Below are 19,362 nucleotides of genomic sequence, written 5' to 3'. Positions count from 1 at the left end.
TTTATGCCCACTGTACATGTTATTACCTAAACAAGTTATCATAATTTAAAGTGACTACTAGTTGATATTCAAATTATCTATTTAAGTGGGGAGAGAGGGACTCTTTCTCTCTCTCATACTCAAATCTAAACAATTTATTTTTGGGAGAATAAAATTTTGTTTTTTAGTAAACAAATTAAAAAAATCGCAAAGAATGCCAGTTATGAGGCGAAGTGAATGAGAATTTGCAATTCAGTATCGAGTGGGAACGTGATCATGGCAGAAAGCACGCAAAGCCTAACTGTGGAAATTTTAAACAAAAACGATTGTTTGACAATTATTAAGAATTGTTTAAATTTGCTCGGTGACAATGATTTTGAATTGCTGTCATATCAAGTTGTGAAACCCTCCGGCGATTTGGTGGGCTTTATGGGCGAATACTATAAACTGCATGTGGATATTAGGGAAAAAGTGAGTTCAAAATTAAAAAAAAAAATACTTAATTTTCTCTCTCCCCCTCCCAGAATTCGAATGCTCTCCGAACCCTAAAATTCTTTGTAAAAAGTATACCCGTCACCAATGAGGTTTATCGCGATGAATGTGAACGTAAGGGTTTCTTTCGCAAGGAATCTCGAATCTATGCTGATATTTTACCAAATCTGCAACGCTATGCTTCGTCGGATTTATTTCCCAAGTCGTATTTGGTACGTTCTGATATTTTAGTTTTGGAAGATTTTTCGCTACCTGAAAAAGGTTTCCAGCAATTATCGCCCGCGGATATTTACACCACCAAACATTTGCAATTGTGTGTGCAATTATTGGCCCGATTTCATGCGGCCAGCTTGGCATGGGAGACCAAGGAGTCCATTAATATTGGTGAGAAATTCCAAGATGTTCTCATTGAAATGCAGCTGACCGCAAAGAATGAATGGTATATCACGGGCATCAAGGTAAGCAATTTAATATCTCAAAATTATCCCTTTCAAATTCTAATTTATTTTCAGGCCGCCCTGTATTTAGCCCAAATACACCCCAAGTACCAATACCCCGAGGCCCAAGAATTCATTAACGGAAAACTCTATCAACTATTTCTCGATATGGAACAATTTGCCAATGCCTCCACGACTCTTCGCAATGTTCTCTGTCATCGTGATTCCTGGAATAGTAACATCTTTTGGAAATTTAACCCAGATACCAACGAACCCCTCGAATGTCGTATTGTTGATTTTCAATTAACCCGTTACAGTCCACCGGCCATTGATGTTTTGAATTTCCTTTATAATAATTTTGAAACTTCCGAACGTAGGGACAAAGAAGTACCTGAACTTTTGAAATATTATTACAGCACTTTGAAGGAGGAATTAAAGCAGTTGGATCTACCGGAGGATTTAATACCGCAGCAGGAATTCGATGAAGATTGCCGTAAAGCTTTATTGCCGGTGTTAACTTTGAGAGCCATTTGTGTGCCATTGTTTAATTTACCCAAAGGTTGGGCCTCCCACATGCGGGCCACGGAGCCTAAAAAATTTGACGAGTACATGAATAGTGAGCGTACGGAAATGTTTGAGAGGGTTTCGAAACTAGATCCGACCTATGTGGAGAAGATATTGTTCCCGGTGCAAGAGATAATGGAATATTTTAATTTTAAGGCCAAATAAAATCAACATTTAAAATAAAATTAGAAATCATTCAAACTTTGTTTCAAGGCGTAAATTTTTAAAGAAAAAAATTTCAAGGCCTTAGACAAGGCGTGGATTTTTAAAAAATATTTTTGAAAAGGCCTTAGACCAGGCGTGGATTTTTAAAGAATATTTTTGAAAAGGCCTTAGACGAGGCGTGGATTTTTAAAGAATATTTTTGAAAAGGCCTTAGACAAGGCGTGGATTTTTGAAGAATATTTTTGAAAAGGCCTTAGACAAGGCGTGGATTTTTGAAGAATATTTTTGAAAACGCCTTAGACAAGGCGTGGATTTTTAAAGAATATTTTTGAAAACGCCTTAGACAAGGCGTGGATTTTTAAAGAATATTTTTGAAAACGCCTTAGACAAGGCGTGGATTTTTAAAGAATATTTTTGAAAACGCCTTAGACAAGGCGTGGATTTTTAAAGAATATTTTTGAAAACGCCTTAGACAAGGCGTGGATTTTTAAAGAATATTTTTGAAAACGCCTTAGACAAGGCGTGGATTTTTAAAGAATATTTTTGAAAACGCCTTAGACAAGGCGTGGATTTTTAAAGAATATTTTTGAAAACGCCTTAGACAAGGCGTGGATTTTTAAAGAATATTTTTGAAAACGCCTTAGACAAGGCGTGGATTTTTAAAGAATATTTTTGAAAACGCCTTAGACAAGGCGTGGATTTTTAAAGAATATTTTTGAAAACGCCTTAGACAAGGCGTGGATTTTTAAAGAATATTTTTGAAAACGCCTTAGACAAGGCGTGGAAAAGAATATTTTTGAAAACGCCTTAGACAAGGCGTGGATTTTTAAAGAATATTTTTGAAAACGCCTTAGACAAGGCGTGGATTTTTAAAGAATATTTTTGAAAACGCCTTAGACAAGGCGTGGATTTTTAAAGAATATTTTTGAAAACGCCTTAGACAAGGCGTGGATTTTTAAAGAATATTTTTGAAAACGCCTTAGACAAGGCGTGGATTTTTAAAGAATATTTTTGAAAACGCCTTAGACAAGGCGTGGATTTTTAAAGAATATTTTTGAAAACGCCTTAGACAAGGCGTGGATTTTTAAAGAATATTTTTGAAAACGCCTTAGACAAGGCGTGGATTTTTAAAGAATATTTTTGAAAACGCCTTAGACAAGGCGTGGATTTTTAAAGAATATTTTTGAAAACGCCTTAGACAAGGCGTGGATTTTTAAAGAATATTTTTGAAAACGCCTTAGACAAGGCGTGGATTTTTAAAGAATATTTTTGAAAACGCCTTAGACAAGGCGTGGATTTTTAAAGAATATTTTTGATAACGCCTTAGACAAGGCGTGGATTTTTAAAGAATATTTTTGAAAACGCCTTAGACAAGGCGTGGATTTTTAAAGAATATTTTTGAAAACGCCTTAGACAAGGCGTGGATTTTTAAAGAATATTTTTGAAAACGCCTTAGACAAGGCGTGGATTTTTAAAGAATATATTTCATACAAGGCGTGGATTTTTTAAAGAATATATTTCATACAAGGCGTGGATTTTTTAAAGAATATTTGTTTAATTAAATTATCATACTCGCTATATTATCTCCCAGCCAGACTGTCGAACTTCTACAATCTCTGGTAATTACCCGACAGGTAAATTTCACGTGTATGCTATGGTAAACATAATCTACGTATTTGTTTAGACTATCTGTCAATTACAATTTTAGTTATAAAATAATCCGAAAAAAACATTACCTTGTCAGAATTATACCTGTTGGCCAGGCGCTGTTGTCGTCTACAGAACACTATCTAATCAATCGAATATAGGCTTAACTATAAACGGCATTTTTTAAAGAATATTTTTTAATTATATTATCATACTCGCCCTATTATCTCCCAGCCAGACTGAAGAGAATAGAGACTGTAATACGAGTGTTATACGAAGTGAAAACTCACTACAGATGTTTGAAGTTTGTAAATTTTATTTATAGAGGTTCGACACAAAATTTTACCTTTTTCTAAAAATGAGTTATGATACATCTTGCCATATAAGAATTAAGGCGACCCTATTCCTCGTATATATAATATAGAATGATTTTTTTCAAAATCTTCTGCTTCTAAATTATGAACACCTTAACATTCCACAGAATACTACGTAGATTCAGATTCATATTTTTAATATAAACACATAACAATTTGCCGATCGAATACAAACCCTATATAAAACTTAGTATACCCTCCATTCGCTTGATAAGTCTTCACAACTGACTCACTTTTCGCGTATCTCATCATTTCGCTTCGATAATAGTTAACCGCTCAGTTGTATTTTAATATTCCGACGAAGTAGATCGCTGTATCGCTTGTTCCGTTGCCGTTGTTATCACATGTTTGTTGTATTTATTTCAAATTAATTAATTCATTAATTCAAATCGTAATGAATGATCAACAGAATAATAAAGAATTAATCGAACGCCATAGTCGTGATGATCTGGTAACACGGGAAGAATGTGAACAAATATTGGAGAAAATACTGAAAGAACAGGGCGACATCAAGGGTGTGCTAAAGGAATATGAAATTGTTCCTGAATTAAGTACTATCGGATATTTGGGAGAATATTTTCATCTACATTTGAAATATCAAAAGGAGGGGGTAAGTAAAATAACATAATATTATAAAAAAATCCGAAAAGGCAATAAGCTCTAAAAGGTCGTATTTTTATACACTATTTTCTAAAAGATCATATGCTCAATGGGCGCGGAGTTTTAAAAAATATTTTCTGAAGAATGACTTTAAGGTCTTAAGACGTGGATTTTTAAAGATTAGTCTGTTAAGAAATATAAGTCTTTAATTGTGTTTCTTTAATAATGTTTTGGCGAGGCCTTGGTAAGATCATATTCTTAAAAACGGCTATTAGTTCTGTAGGCGGGGTTTGTTTAAGAATATTTCCTAATCAATATTTCCTAATCAGAAAATACCCAAGCTTATATAGCTTGGATATTTTCTGAAGAAGGATCAGTTTTATAACCTGATTTTAAGGAGGACTATCAGCAATGTACTCCTGTGTTTTCAAAATAGTTTCTGAAGAAGTTTAGGAAGAATGTTCTTAAGATCCATCTACTGCTATCAATTCAAGAAGAACGAAATTACAGTTTTAGGGTGGAAAATTCGCATAAAATATATCTACTAAAAAAAGCTCCCTGAAAACATCCTGTCCTACTAAATAAAGGTGCTGGAAAATATCCTGTCCTATTAAATAGAGGTCCTTGAAAAAATACTTTTTAAAAATATTTTTTTAACCCGCGCCTGTTGTGCATTTCGAAAAAAAAAAATTGTAAATCCTCCTATTGCTGATCTTGAATGACCATTTTTTTATAAATCCACGCCTGTTTTGGATCTTGGAAAATAACTTTCTAAAAATACATATTGACTAAAGTTTTAAAAAATAGTCTTTGTAAATCAAATCTTGTCTAAGGCCTTAAAAAACTTAAAAATCTACGCTTTGAAAAAACATTCTTTAAAAAATCCACTCCTTGAAAAAATGATCTTTAAAAATCTGCGCTTTGTCTCCACGCCTTGTCTGAGGCCACGCCTTGTCTGAGGCCTTTTCAAAAATATTCTTTAAAAAATCCACGCCTTGCGTAAGGCCTTTTCAAAAATATTATTTAAAAAATCCACGCCTTGCGTAAGGCCTTTTCAAAAATATTATTTAAAAAATCCACGCCTTACCTAAGGCCTTTTCAAAAATATTATTTAAAAAATCCACGCCTTGCCTAAGGCCTTTTCAAAAATATTCTTTAAAAAATCCACGCCTTTTATTGGTCCTTGAAGGCCTTTTCCTTGAAAAAATATTCTTTAAAAAATCCACGCCTTTTATTGGTTTGAAAAAATATTCTTTAAAAAATCCACGCCTTTTATTGGTCCTTGAAAAAATATTCTTTAAAAAATCCACGCCTTGTTTAAGGCCTTTACAAAAATATTCTTTAAAAAATCCACGCCTTTTATTGGTCCTTGTTTAAAAAAATCCAGGCCTTTACAAAAAATATTCTTTAAAAAATCCACGCCTTGTTTAAGGCCTTTACAAAACTATTCTTTAAAAAATCCACGCCTTGTTTAAGGCCTTTACAAAACTATTCTTTAAAAAATCCACGCCTTTTATTGGTCCTTGAAAAAATATTCTTTAAAAAATCCACGCCTTTTATTGGTCCTTGAAAAAATATTCTTTAAAAAATCCACGCCTTTTATTGGTCCTTGAAAAAATATTCTTTAAAAAATCCACGCCTTTTATTGGTCCTTGAAAAAATATTCTTTAAAAAATCCACGCCTTTTATTGGTCCTTGAAAAAATATTCTTTAAAAAATCCACGCCTTTTATTGGTCCTTGAAAAAATATTCTTTAAAAAATCCACGCCTTTTATTGGTCCTTGAAAAAATATTCTTTAAAAAATCCACGCCTTTTATTGGTCCTTGAAAAAATATTCTTTAAAAAATCCACGCCTTTTATTGGTCCTTGAAAAAATATTCTTTAAAAAATCCACGCCTTTTATTGGTCCTTGAAAAAATATTCTTTAAAAAATCCACGCCTTTTATTGGTCCTTGAAAAAATATTCTTTAAAAAATCCACGGCTTTTATTGGTCCTTGAAAAAATATTGTGTAAAAAATCCACGCCTTGCATTGGTCCTTCAAAAATATTCTTTGAAAAATCCAGGCCTTGTCTAAGGCCTTTTCAAAAATATTTTTTAAAAAATCCACTCTAAAAAATCCGCTCTAGAAAAATATTCTTTAAAAAAATCTATGCCTATATTGGTCCTTAAAAATCCACGCCCATAATGGTCCTTAAAATATTTTTTAAAAAATCCGCTCATTTTATAGGACCTCGGAAAATATTATTTAAAAATCCACCCCTTGTATTGATCCTTAAAAAATAGTATTTAAAACTTTCACGCTCGTGGATCCTTAAAGATAAAGACCTGCGTTGGTCCTTGAAAAAATAATTTTTAGCACTCCACGTCTAATTAAGATCCTTTAAATGATTTCAGGACAATGATTTCACTCACATTCGACTATTTGTAAAAACCAAACCATATCAGAACCCTGATATGTCAGATTTTATTGAACGTTCCGGCATGCTGAAAAAGGAGGCTACCCTATACCAAAGACTACTAAATGAGCTTAAGAAGCTGAGTAAGGAACCATAAAACCATATTTCAAAATTTGAAGCAATGTTAATTTTTATTTTTAATTTCATTTCCAGCTCCCAATATTTGGTGTGCCCAGTGTTATCTAGTGAAGCCCGATCTCTTTGTCATGCAAAACATAGTTGACTTGGGTTATGAACCCATGAAAGATTCTTCTGTGTTCCTAAATAAACCACAAATCTGCTCCATACTGAAGGGTCTGGCCAGTATGCATGCCTGCAGTGTGGGCTATGAACAAAAGAACAAAATTAAAATTGGTGAGGAACTAAAGGATGTGCTCTATGAGGTGACAGTTAATCCCAAAGTTGTGTGGTATACGGCGGGTATAAAGGTGGGTACATCAAGTGAATTAAAATAATAATATTGTAAAAAATATATTTTTAATTTCAGGCAACCTTGGCTGTGACCCTTAAGCACCCGAACTACCAAACCGAACCTTTACAGGAGTTCATTAAAAATCGTCTACCCTCAATTTTGGATACAGTCTACGATATGGTTAATCCCTCCTCTAAATATTACAATGTCTTTTGTCATCGTGATGTCTGGGGTGGCAATGTTTTCTTTGCCAAAGAGAATCCCTATGAAAAGGGAGCAGCATTTGTAGATTTCCAGCTATGTCGTTATTCTCCAGCAGCCATAGATGTCCTTATGACCCTCTATATGAACATTAAACCTTCGGAACGTAAACAAATTGAAAGAGAATGCTACGCGGTATATTATCAACAATTTCAGGAAGAATTATCCAAAATGTCCTTGAAGGCCAGCGATTTTATGACCTATGAAGAATTTGAGAAGTCTTTGAAAGATTTGGCATTATTTGGAGCGCTGTATAATTGTATAGCGGCAACAATTTTACGTGTTCCCGGAGATTATTTGCGGGATATGAAACTAAATCGCCCAGATGATTTTCATCGTTATACAAATGTCGATAGGACAGATGAAGTATTGGAATTGGTCAAAATTGATGCAGATTTTCGGGAATATATGCTGGAATGTATTGATGATATGATGGAGTTGGTTTTAAATGAATATTTTTATAATAAATAAAGTATTAGAAAATTTTATAAAAAATTGAGTCCTTTAGAAAATACTCTTTAAAAAGTCCACGCCTATGATTGTCCTTTAGAAAATATCCTTAAAAAATCCATGCCTATGATAGTCCTTTAGAAAATATTCTTTAAAAAATTAACGCCTATGATAGTCCTTTAGAAAATATTCTTTAAAAAATCCACGCCTATGATAGTCCCTTAGAAAATATTTTTTTTAAAAAATCCACGCCTATGATAGTCCTTTAGAAAATCTTCTTTAAAAAATCCACGCCTATGATAGTCCTTTAGAAAATCTTCTTTAAAAAATCCACGCCTCTGATAATCCTTTAGAAAATCTTCTTTAAAAAATCCACGCCTATGATAGTCCTTTAGAAAATCTTCTTTAAAAAATCCACGCCTATGATAGTCCTTTAGAAAATCTTCTTTAAAAAATCCACGCCTATGATAGTCCTTTAGAAAATCTTCTTTAAAAAATCCACGCCTATGATAGTCCTTTAGAAAATCTGCTTTAACAAATCCACGCCTATAATAGTCCTTTAGAAAATCTTCTTTAAAAAATCCACGCCTATGATAGTCCTTTAGAAAATCTTCTTTAAAAAATCCAAGGCTATAAAAAATCGATTTTTATTAAAATTTGTTTTATTGTTTTAATTTATTTACAAAAAATTCACATCTGTTAGAACGTCTCATCCTTCGTCGTCATGTCCACCACTGCTTCAATAACATCCTCCACACATTCTTCCATTAGCATGCGGAATTCCTCATTCTCCTCCATATATTCCATCAAAGGCGTTGTTCGCTCCACATTTTTATACTCTTCGGTGACAATTTCTTTGGGAACTTTTAAAATGGTCACAGCCAAGGCCCGGTAGACATAACCGAATAATTTAAACTCCTTATAAGATTCCAAGAAATCCTCTTCACTTAGACCCCAACTCTCGCCACCATCATCGTCATTTGATGCCAGAATACCTTTGAATTGATCCCAGTAATATCTCAAATATTCCTCCTCGCGTTCCATTCTCTCCTCTTTATTCAAATTCATGAAGAGGGTGAAGATCACATCAATCACCGGTGGGCAATAGCGGCAGGTTTGAAAATCCACAAACATGGCGGAGCCATCTGGGTCTTCCGAATTTAGAAATATATTACCACCCCAGGTGTCACGATGACACACCACGTTGCGATATTTTGGCGAAGGGTTTACCATAAAATACACAGATTTCAAATGATATGGCAACTCTTTGTCGATAAATTCCTGTGAGACCTCTTCTTGATATTTTGGATGTTGCTTTGCAATTTCTAATATGGTTTTAAGGCCGGTTGTAAACCAGGGTATTTCTGGATGAACGGTAATTTCTTTGAGGCAATCATAAAAATTATCTTCGATGGTCTTATCGTAAAGTTCATAGAGTAAGCTGGAAGCATGCATTGCCGCCAGTCCTCTGAGTATGGCAAATATTTCAGATTCCTCCAAGGTATCCCTGTTGTTCAGGGAATGATAACCCAACTCTTCGAGATCTTCCAAGACCAGAAGTTGTGAGGAACATAAATATACCTTGGGGCACCATGGTTGGGGAGCTGGAAAGGAGAAAGGGAAAATTAATAAATAATAAATAGTTCCAGGGTCGGTAGGCTTGAAAAAAAAATATTCTTTAAAAAATCCACGCCTTGTTTAGGTCTCTCAAAAAATATTCTTTAAAAAATCCACGCCTTGTTTAGGTCTCTCAAAAAATATTCTTTAAAAAATCCACGCCTTGTTTAGGTCTCTCAAAAAATATTCTTTAAAAAATCCACGCCTTGTTTAGGTCTCTCAAAAAATATTCTTTAAAAAATCCACGCCTTGTTTAGGTCTCTCAAAAAATATTCTTTAAAAAATCCACGCCTTGTTTAGGTCTCGAAAAAAATATTCTCAAGTGTTCTTTAAAAAATCCACGCCTTGTTTAGGTCTCTCAAAAAATATTCTTTAAAAAATCCACGCCTTGTTTAGGTCTCTCAAAAAATATTCTTTAAAAAATCCACGCCTTGTTTAGGTCTCTCAAAAAATATTCTTTAAAAAATCCACGCCTTGTTTAGGTCTCTCAAAAAATATTCTTTAAAAAATCCACGCCTTGTTTAGGTCTCTCAAAAAATATTCTTTAAAAAATCCACGCCTTGTTTAGGTCTCTCAAAAAAAATTCTTTAAAATATCCACGCCTTGTTTAGGTCTCTCAAATAATATTCTTTAAAAAATCCACGCCTTGTTTAGGTCTCTCAAAAAATATTCTTTAAAAAATCCACGCCTTGTTTAGGTCTCTCAAAAAATATTCTTTAAAAAATCCACGACTTGTGGATCCTTGAAAATGATCGATACTTACAATATTCCTGCAATTCCATCAGCAGCGAGCTGTACAGACGACTCTCTTTCTGAAAGATAATAACTTTTTCGTGCAGCTCATGCACCAGGGGAAGTTTCTTTACAAAAAACTTCAAACTCTTGCCAAGAAAATCGTCCTCAGAGTTGTTATTTTCCTCTGCCTCAGCATTTTCTTCTGTTGACTATAAATTACAAAAACGCCTTAAAGTATGCTACACATTTTATAAATGGTTGTAAAACTCACCTCTCCATCCTCATTCACCTCATCTTCTGCTGCTTCTGCTTCAGCTATTTCAGTACAAAGCAAATTCAGGTGAAAATATTCGCCCAAAAAACCTTTCACCTCTTCCGCTGGGGTTACGTTAAAACTTAGCAATTTCAAATCCGATTCATGTTCGTCGTTATATTTTTGTAAAATTTGCCGGCACTGTTTGCCATTGATGACAGTTGCCAGATTGTCATTTAACATTGTTGCCATAACATGCGAACACTTTTTTTTCAAATTTTGTTTGTTTATGTTTTGCTTAGGGGGTGTTGTTGTTTATTATTATTTTCTGGCCGGTATCCAAATTTATTTCGAAAATTGAAAAATTGTTGTTGTTACAATTTTCTTTGTTGACACTTTGATGTTGTTTTTGTTGTTATGAAATTTTGTAGTTGTTGTTGTTTTCAAATATTGTTTGCCTGTTCTATTCTTTGCGACTTGTTAATATCCACTGACCGGCATGCACTTGCGAACGGCTTTCTTTGGCCCACACTTATTTACACCTCGCGCTTTTCGTTAGTTGCGTTCTGCGCCGTGTTTTTTTATTTTCGATTTTATTTTTAATTTTTTGTTTGCTATTTAATCTAATCATCATCATTTACTCAAGTGTATGCAGCAACATACATTTCTACACTGGCTTTCGTATCAATACACGCCCTATAAATTCGGTAATATCTTTGAAATTAATAACCCAATCCACAAAAAAAAATTGACTCATTCGAGGTGATTGTTTGGCTTTAGTTTTTTATTTTAAATTTCAAAAGAAATTATGCTGATAAAATTTTTTTGTTGTCGCTTTCATTCGACAACAACTACTGAATATTCTTTGACGTCGTGTAGAAGTTGGAAACGTTGCATTCTGCCACAACAAAATAATTGTGCAAATATTTATCTGAAAGCGAAGTCAATTATCAGCATTTGTTACAAAACAGCGGCATCATATTTCATTGATAATGAATGGCAAGGTCGTTAAGTAGTAAATTATGGAAGGTAGTTCTTCATTATGGGGAATAATAAAGAATCTAAGAAAAAAATATTTTTTTAAGGGCCGATACAAGGCGTGGTTTTAGAATAATATTTTTTCATGGACCAACACAAGGCGTGGATTTTTTTAAGAATATTTTTAGAGACCTAAACAAGGCGTGGATTTTTTTAAGAATATTTTTAGAGGCCTAAACAAGGCGTGAATTTTTTTAAGAATATTTTTTAGAGACCTAAAAAAGGCGTGGATTTTTTTTTAAGAATATATTTTAGAGACCTAAACAAGGCGTGGATTTTTTTTTTTTTTTGAGCTCTAAACAAGGCGTGGATTTTTTAAATAATTTTTTTCGAGCTCTAAACAAGGCGTGGATTTTTTTTTTAAGAATATTTTTAAGAGACCTAAACAAGGCGTGGATTCTTTTTATTCATTTTTCCTTTCTCCTTTCCACCCCCTCAACCATGGTGTCTTAAGGTATATTTATGTTCCTTACAACTTCTGGTATTGCAAGATCTCGAAGAGTTGGGTTATCTTTCCCTGAACAACAGGGAGACTCTTGAAGAATCTTAAATATTTGCCATACTCAGAGAACTGGCGGCAATGCATGCCTCCAGCTTACTCTATGAACTTTACGATAAAGCAATTGAAGATCATTTTTACGATTGCCTCAAAAAATTACCTTACATCCAGAAATACGCTGGCTTACAACCGGTCTTAAAACCGTATTAGAAATTGCAAAACAACATCCAAAATATCAAGAAGAGGTCTCACAGGAATTTATCAATAAAGAGTGTGTATTTTATGGTAAACCCATCGCCAAAATATCGGAATGTGGTGTGTCATCGTGGCACATGGGGTGGAAATATATTTTTAAATTCGGAAGACCCAGATGCTTCCGCCATGTTTGTAGATTTTCAAACCTGCCGCGATTGCCCCCCGGCAATTGATGTCATCTTTCCTTTGTTTATGAATTTGAGAATGGAATGCGAGGAGGAGTATTTGAAATATTATTGGGACCAATTTAAGAGTATTTTGGCATCAAATGACGATGATGGTGGCGAGAGTTGGGGTCTAAGTGAATCGGATTTCCTGGAATCTTATAAGGAGTTTAAATTGTTCGGTTATGTCTACCGGGCCTTGACTGCGACTATTTTGAATGTTCCCAAAGAAATTGTCACCGAAGAGTATAAAAATGTGGAGCGGACAACGCCATTGATGAAGTACATGGAGGAGAATGAAGAATTTCGAATGCTAATGGAAGAATGTGTGGAGGATGTTATTGAAGCAGTGGCGAACATGTCGACGAAGGATGAGACTTTTTAACAAATGTGATTGTTTTTTTTTTTTTTTTTTTTTTGTAAATAAAATAAAAAAATAATATTTTTCTGGATAACTCTTTTTTTAAATAGGACTATCAGCTATCTAGGCGTGGATTTTTAAAGAACATTTTGTAAAGGATTATCAGCTCCTTAGGCGTGGAGAATATTTTTGAAAAGGATCCATACAAGGCGTGGATTTTTTAAAGAATATTTTTAAGGACCAATACAAGGCGTAGATTATTTAAAGAATAATTGTTTAGAAACCTAAACAGGGCGCAGATTTTTTAAAGAATACTTTTTAAGGACCAATACAAGGCGTAGATTATTTAAAGAATAATTGTTTAGAAACCTTAACAAGGCGCAGATTTTTTAAAGAATATTTTTTTTTAGAAACCTTAACAAGGCGCAGATTTTTTAAAGAATATTTTTTTTAGAAACCTTAACAAGGCGTAGATTTTTTAGAGAATATTTTTAGGGACCAATACAAGGACTTGATTGTTTAAAAAATATTTTTAAGGGATGAAGGACTAGTTGGTCTCACGGCTCTCTGAAGGACTAGTTGGTCTCTAGACTCTCTGAAAGACCAACTGGTCTCTAGACTTTCTGAAAGACCAACTAGTCTCAAGACTCTCTGAAGGACTAGTTGGTCTATAGGCATGGATTGTTATCAGTGCAGCAGGCGTGGATTTTTAAAGAATATTTTCTAAAGGACTATCAGCTCCATAGGCGTGGATTTTTTAAAGAATATTTTCTAATGGACTATCAGCTCCATAGGCGTGGATTTTTTAAAAAATATTTTCTAATGGACTATCAGCTCCGTAGGCGTGGATATTTTCTAAAGGTCCATATCTAGGCATGGATTTTTAAAGAATATTTTCTAAAGGTCCATATCTAGGCATGGATTTTTAAAGAATATTTTCTAAAGGACTATCAGCTCCGTAGGCGTGGATATTTTCTAAAGGTCCATATTTAGGCATGGATTTTTAATTAATATTTTCTAAAGGTCTATATCTAGACATGGATTTTTAAAGAATATTTTCTAAAGGACTATCAGCTCCGTAGGCGTGGATATTTTCTAAAGGTCTATATCTAGGCATGGATTTTTAATTAATATTTTCTAAAGGACTATAGATAATATTCTTAAAAAAAAAATAATATTTTGTAAAGGACTATATTATATTCTCTAATGGACTATCAGTTATCTTCTCTTCTCTTTATTTATAATTAATATTGGTTTTACATTATACTGGTTTTCCGATAGCTTAGACTTCCTTAAATACGGCCTGTCTGTCATATTTTTTTAATCATCCAGATCTCGGTAATTTAGACAATGTTTCGCCGCTCATTGCTGTTGCCTTTGCTGCCGTAGCATACGCTTTTTGGCCATCATGCTTCCATAAGGGCGTATAGTGGCATAATATAAGATCTCCACAAAACTCAACAGGCTGGCACCTACAAATAGGCCCGTAGTTCCGCCAATTGATACTAAAATTAAAATTTGGAAGTTAAACGAATAGTTTATATTTCTTCATAACATCGTGACTCTTACCAACCAAATCCAATTTATCTCGCACCAAATTTCGCTTATAACGTTCCGTGGGTAATTCCACCAAGGCAATTTCTACCTTTGAATAAGGAATTTGACTGTAAATACTGAGAACAAATGATTTTTTAATTAATTTAAAATTAAAAAAATAAAGGTGGCGTATGCGTAATATAGGGACATTTAAATTAATTCCACATACTTGAGGCATTTACAAATTGTTTCATACGCTCCCTTGCACCATCACTTAAAACAAAATCAAATCAAAACAAAACAATCAGCCTCCTTACTTATCTTTACTATCCACCGCCGTTGTGATATCCACTTCCGTGCACGATGGCAAACAATCACACACCAAACCACGACGACTCTTTGACCACTTCGCTATAATCACCGATAAATCTTCATAATTACGATTTAGACACTCCAACCCGTCCATATTGCACATTTGATGACTGGGTGTATTAGGAGCCAAGTGACTGGAACAATTACACAATTCCAGCTGCCTATCCTTGCGGCACTGCACCGTGCAGGCACTATAGCTGTAGTAACGATGAACATCTAAATTATTTTCATCATTGAAACGGCAATTGCGTTGAGAGATTTTCGTATCGCGAATCTCCTCGTCATTTTGGATATCATGTTTGGCAATGTGACGCCTGGAATGGGGAGGAGGGAATTTTTAAAGTGATTTTGAGGAAAATGTTGTGAAGGAACTTACACAAAAGAAATATAAGGACTAACTATGAGATAGTCCGTTTTTGGGGTAACCAAGGTAGGAACTTCTTCCTCGCCTAGAATGAAAACCTATGAAAAAATTAAAAAAATGTCCGTTAGAAAAATTTCCACACCTACATAGCTGATAGTCCTTTAGAAAATATTCTTTAAAAATCCAAGTCTAGATAGCTGATAGTCCTTTAGAAAATATTCTTTAAAAATCCAAGTCTAGATAGCTGATAGTCCTTTAGAAAATATTGTTTAAAAATCCACGCCTATGTAGCTGATAGTCCTTTAGAAAATAATGTTTAAAAATCCACGCCTATGTAGCTGATAGTCCTTTAGAAAATATTCTTTAAAAATCCACGCCTATGTAGCTGATAGTACTTTAGAAAATATTCTTTAAAAATCCACGCTTTTGGAGCTGATAGTCCATTAGAAAATATTCTTTAAAAATCCGATCCTAGAGGTCTGATAGTCCTTCAGATATTATTGTTTAAAAATCGAAGCCTAGAGACCACATTGTCCTTCAGAATTTATTCTTAAAAAATACATGCCTAGAGGCCAGATAGTCCTTCAGAATTTGGTCTTTGAAAATTCATACTTTTTAGTCGTTTTTCTAAATGGTTTTGAGTCCTGGATTTAAAGTATGTTTATTACGTTTGTTGAAACCCCTAAAAATCCACGCCAGGTGGACTCCTTAAAAAAACTATTATTTAAAAAGCCACGCCTTTTTCAGGTCCTTGAAAAACTATTCCCTAAAAATTAAGGTCCTTGAAAAACTATTTCTTAAAAATACACGCCTTGTGCTGGTCTACGAAAAAATATTCCTTAAAGGCCACGCCTTGTACAGGTCCTTGAAAAACTATTCCTTAAAAATCCATGCAATGTTCAGGTCATTGGAAAACTATTCCTAAGAAGGCCACGCCTTGTGCTGGTCTATGAAAAAATATTCCTTAGAAGTCCACGCCTTGTGCTGGTATATGAAAAAGTATTCCTTAAAAATACACGCCTACATTGATCCTTTGAAAAAATATTATATAGAACATTCACGTCTACATTGGTCCTTGAAAAAATATTCTTTAAAAAATCGACGCCTTTATTGATGGGACCTTTTCAAAAATATTCTTTAAAAACCACGACTTTTATAGATCCTCGAAAAAATATTCTATATATTCCTCTATTCCTACATAAAATATATAATTTTTGTTTTAAAAATCTACGCTTAGAGTCCTAAAATTTTATCTACAGCATTTTACTTTTACTTACCACTGCCTCTGTGTGTATATCTAATTTTAGATTCCCGGGTCCAGTATAACGATTCGACCACATATTCAGTTTCGGACCACCATTATTTCTGTTGAAAAAATAATTTATTGAAATCGAAAATCTGAGAAAGACTCAAGCTTATATAGCTTACCCAGCCTGCAGTGAATTAATGGCATAGCACAGTCCCAACTCGGTTTCCATGCGATGGAAAAATTTACAACACTGAAATGGTTTATTGTTCCACATACAATTTTTGATGGTATTCTCACAACTGCTCCGCACCAACTGGGCATAATATGAGAAATTGCTATAGAAACAATTCTCTGAAGGTTCTTCACCGCCACACTCATGCACTGTGTGATACGATTCGCCACGAAAGAAGGCAATTTCACTCAAGACCTCCTCCAAAGTGAAATCGTGATCAGCACCCCAAAGTCTGAGGGAAACCATTTTATTTAGATTTTGTTCGAAATACATAGTAAAAAATTGGACTTACTGTTCTGCAACTTCTTGTATGCGATCCATATTCTTGGATTCACACACCACAATGGCTGGAAAGTTGGTCTCCCAATCACGATAACTGGACTCGACACCAAAACTAATGGAATTGTTTTCAAAGGCATCTAACATTTTTTTTTCAAAAATTGGGGGATTTAAAATTTTTATTTTAGAGAACCGAATTATTTTTTAGGATAGATTCCTCAAGTTTTTAAATTTTGTTTGTCCTTAAACATATCCACCATTTTGTCTTGGTTAAAATCTTCTTACCCAATGACACCTTTATCAGCTTCCATGAGGCAAACCACGAGGCGACCAAACACATAACCCAAAATAATTTCTCAATCCAGGATAGCTCCTTATCCACAATGAAACGTGCTCCATGCAATGTGGAGTTTTCCAAATATTCTTTAGCCACATCACGTAAACGAATCATGGCTGTTAACGAAGAATACTTTTCCCGTTTGTATATCTTTTACTTTATGAGACTGACAAACAACTGACAATGATTCGAAAGGACTGCATTATATTTCACCTCTGACCTGTGGGACACTTTGGTAGATAATTAATGTTGATTACGAGATAATCGAAGGGTCATGTTATATAACAGATGTAATTATCCTCTTCGAGATTGTTTATCTGGCAGACAGAATGTGTTGAACATTTGGTATAATTCTCACGTCGAACATATTATGGTAGGGGATAAATGAGCCATTTTAAAAAAATAAAGAAATAATGTTGTAAATATATCAATTGAAATAAAATAAAACAATATAAAATTTAAACATAAAATTTTATTAAATAAAATATTATTTTAAATGGCTGGAATGGCCTTTAAAAAATATATTTTTAATCCACACTTGTGGTAATGATTAAAAATATTCTTTAAAATGTACACGCATGGTATGGTCTATGAAAATATTCTAATAAATATACACAGTTGGAACGGTGCTTGAAAATAAGTAAGTAAGGAAAGTAGTAAAGTCTGACGGGGCCGACTATATGATACCACTTTGGGTATATACAACAGATGAATCCTAACAGACGTTTTTGAAGGACCAATAAAATGAAATTGGATCCATAATCATGTCATTCTGCAACCTATACTAAAATTTTTATTTTGTCAGAAATAGAGTTGCTTCGTACAATGGGGCAACATTATGTAAATCAATTCAAAGCAAATATCAAACGGACACCCATTGATTTTTTGGATAAATATCTGATAAACATTAGGAGTTTGGTGCACGTATATCTAAATTTGAACCGATTTCAACGAGACTTGCGAGAGATTAATTTATATTAACTACAGTTCATTATACAAAGAGTGTGGGCCAATTGGCCAAACTTTCGGTCTTTAGTGCACAATTTGCATTAAATCGGACGAAAATATATATAGGAGCTATATCCAAATCTGAACCGATTTTCACGCAACTTAACACACATCATTCTAGACCTAATTTAGTGTGGTATACAAAAAAATCGTGCAAACCGAAAGATATATATGGTCTTTAGTGCACCATTTACATTAAATCGGACTAAAATATATATGGGAGCTATATCTATATCTTAAACGATTTCCACGAAACTCAGCACACATCATTCTAGACCTAATTTAGTACACTATGCAAAATTTCGTGCATCGAAAGATATGTAGGGACTTTGTTGCACCGAACCAATTTCAATAGGGGTCGTCCTTGAACTGTACCAAACATCATCCAAATCGGATTATAAATGCGACCTGTACTTTGTTTACAATTAAACATCAACGGACGGACGGACATGCATAAATCGACTCAGAAAGTGATACTATGCATATTCTCAAAAGGAACCATGGGTCTATCTCGATTCCTTTTGCCTGTTACAAACATATGCACAAAGAATAATACCCTGTACCACAGTGTGGTGAAGGGTATAAACATTACACTATGCACCACTATATTGAAATTAATATTACCCTGACCTTTCTTCTCGGATTTTTGTTTTCGTAGAACATATCATTCTTTCAACCATAGAAGCCCTTCTACGGTACTACAACCCACCAAAGAGACTTTCACTTAATAGATTACCTAGAAATTTATGTAGAAAACATTTGAAGGCTCGAGTCAAGAAATATTTGTTTCTGAAAGGGTCCAAGGGTTTACCACAATAAATCGGCTATATCTTCAAAAATTGCTGAGAAAATACCGAAATTTGGGGGGTACCATTATATAGGATCTCCATGAGGAACGTACGCAGGGTGGCAGCCCGGGGGGCCGGTTTTTCTGGTCGATTCAGAGGCCGCAATTATGGTCCACACTCCGCGAATTTTTGAAGGAGATTGGGCCAAAGAATAGGCATGCCTGTTTTGATAAAGATCGGTCAATATTTAGCGGTTCAAATGGACCCTGACTTTTGTGTGAAAAATGACAAAATTTGTATCCTATAGCGTATAGATTTACCATTGAAGGGCATAGACCCGAGAAGTTTATAGTATACCCAAGAGGAGTGGTTGACCTTTAAATTGATATCAATCATATTGTCGTATATACTCGGATGTGGGAGTTACACTTAAAT

General features: G+C 34.1%; 5 protein-coding genes across 5 annotated transcripts; 3 read left to right on the top strand and 2 right to left on the bottom strand.

Annotated features, from left to right (window-relative positions):
* The first annotated feature begins 255 nt into the window (after positions 1 to 255).
* Positions 256 to 3,298, top strand: LOC133334684 (uncharacterized). The gene is made up of 4 exons (XM_061543016.1): positions 256 to 450; positions 504 to 929; positions 984 to 1,597; positions 3,229 to 3,298. The coding sequence occupies exons 1-4, from the start codon at positions 256 to 258 to the stop codon at positions 3,296 to 3,298; spliced, it is 1,305 nt and encodes a 434-aa protein (XP_061399000.1).
* Positions 3,299 to 4,052: 754 nt separating this feature from the next.
* Positions 4,053 to 7,849, top strand: LOC133334683 (uncharacterized; the record flags this gene model as incomplete). The annotated part of the gene is made up of 4 exons (XM_061543015.1): positions 4,053 to 4,268; positions 6,656 to 6,800; positions 6,871 to 7,145; positions 7,205 to 7,849. Coding segments are annotated over exons 1-4 (1,281 nt in total), but the record flags the coding sequence as incomplete, so codon positions are not given.
* A 690-nt stretch (positions 7,850 to 8,539) lies between these two features.
* Positions 8,540 to 10,691, bottom strand: LOC133334682 (uncharacterized). The gene is made up of 3 exons (XM_061543014.1): positions 10,464 to 10,691; positions 10,221 to 10,401; positions 8,540 to 9,444 (listed from the first exon to the last, which is right to left on the bottom strand). The coding sequence occupies exons 1-3, from the start codon at positions 10,686 to 10,688 to the stop codon at positions 8,540 to 8,542; spliced, it is 1,311 nt and encodes a 436-aa protein (XP_061398998.1). The 5' UTR covers positions 10,689 to 10,691.
* Positions 10,692 to 12,363: 1,672 nt separating this feature from the next.
* LOC133334681 (uncharacterized) lies at positions 12,364 to 12,786 on the top strand. The gene has a single exon (XM_061543013.1). The coding sequence runs from the start codon at positions 12,364 to 12,366 to the stop codon at positions 12,784 to 12,786; it is 423 nt and encodes a 140-aa protein (XP_061398997.1).
* Positions 12,787 to 14,124: 1,338 nt separating this feature from the next.
* LOC133334680 (sodium channel protein Nach) lies at positions 14,125 to 17,245 on the bottom strand. The gene is made up of 8 exons (XM_061543012.1): positions 17,080 to 17,245; positions 16,808 to 16,934; positions 16,463 to 16,747; positions 16,312 to 16,399; positions 15,047 to 15,132; positions 14,616 to 14,984; positions 14,332 to 14,435; positions 14,125 to 14,267 (listed from the first exon to the last, which is right to left on the bottom strand). The coding sequence occupies exons 1-8, from the start codon at positions 17,243 to 17,245 to the stop codon at positions 14,125 to 14,127; spliced, it is 1,368 nt and encodes a 455-aa protein (XP_061398996.1).
* Between the last annotated feature and the right edge of the window lie 2,117 nt (positions 17,246 to 19,362).

This window comes from Musca vetustissima, unplaced genomic scaffold (assembly GCF_032173495.1).
Source record: "Musca vetustissima isolate MV318-11 ecotype Yass unplaced genomic scaffold, APGP_CSIRO_Mvet_v1 utg22774, whole genome shotgun sequence".
NCBI classification, from domain to species: domain Eukaryota; kingdom Metazoa; phylum Arthropoda; class Insecta; order Diptera; family Muscidae; genus Musca; species Musca vetustissima.
This window is presented reverse-complemented; position numbering and strand designations above follow the sequence as displayed.

What these genes read in the sequence shown, in the direction of transcription:
- LOC133334684 (XM_061543016.1), top strand. Translation starts at nt 256, where the DNA reads ATGGCAGAAAGCACGCAAAGCCTAACTGTGGAAATTTTAAACAAAAAC. An exon ending in ATGTGGATATTAGGGAAAAA is followed by an intron (nt 451 to 503) that starts GTGAGTTCAAAA and finishes TCCCCCTCCCAG; the next exon opens with AATTCGAATGCTCTCCGAAC. An exon ending in GAGAAGATATTGTTCCCGGT is followed by an intron (nt 1,598 to 3,228) that starts GCAAGAGATAAT and finishes ATTATCTCCCAG; the next exon opens with CCAGACTGTCGAACTTCTAC.
- LOC133334682 (XM_061543014.1), bottom strand. Translation starts at nt 10,688, where the DNA reads ATGTTAAATGACAATCTGGCAACTGTCATCAATGGCAAACAGTGCCGG. An exon ending in AGGTGAATGAGGATGGAGAG is followed by an intron (nt 10,402 to 10,463) that starts GTGAGTTTTACA and finishes TGTAATTTATAG; the next exon opens with TCAACAGAAGAAAATGCTGA. An exon ending in GATGGAATTGCAGGAATATT is followed by an intron (nt 9,445 to 10,220) that starts GTAAGTATCGAT and finishes TCTCCTTTCCAG; the next exon opens with CTCCCCAACCATGGTGCCCC.
- LOC133334681 (XM_061543013.1), top strand. Translation starts at nt 12,364, where the DNA reads ATGTTTGTAGATTTTCAAACCTGCCGCGATTGCCCCCCGGCAATTGAT.
- LOC133334680 (XM_061543012.1), bottom strand. Translation starts at nt 17,245, where the DNA reads ATGATTCGTTTACGTGATGTGGCTAAAGAATATTTGGAAAACTCCACA. An exon ending in ATACAAGAAGTTGCAGAACA is followed by an intron (nt 16,748 to 16,807) that starts GTAAGTCCAATT and finishes GGTTTCCCTCAG; the next exon opens with ACTTTGGGGTGCTGATCACG. An exon ending in GCGGTGGATAGTAAAGATAA is followed by an intron (nt 14,436 to 14,615) that starts GTAAGGAGGCTG and finishes ATTTGTTCTCAG; the next exon opens with TATTTACAGTCAAATTCCTT.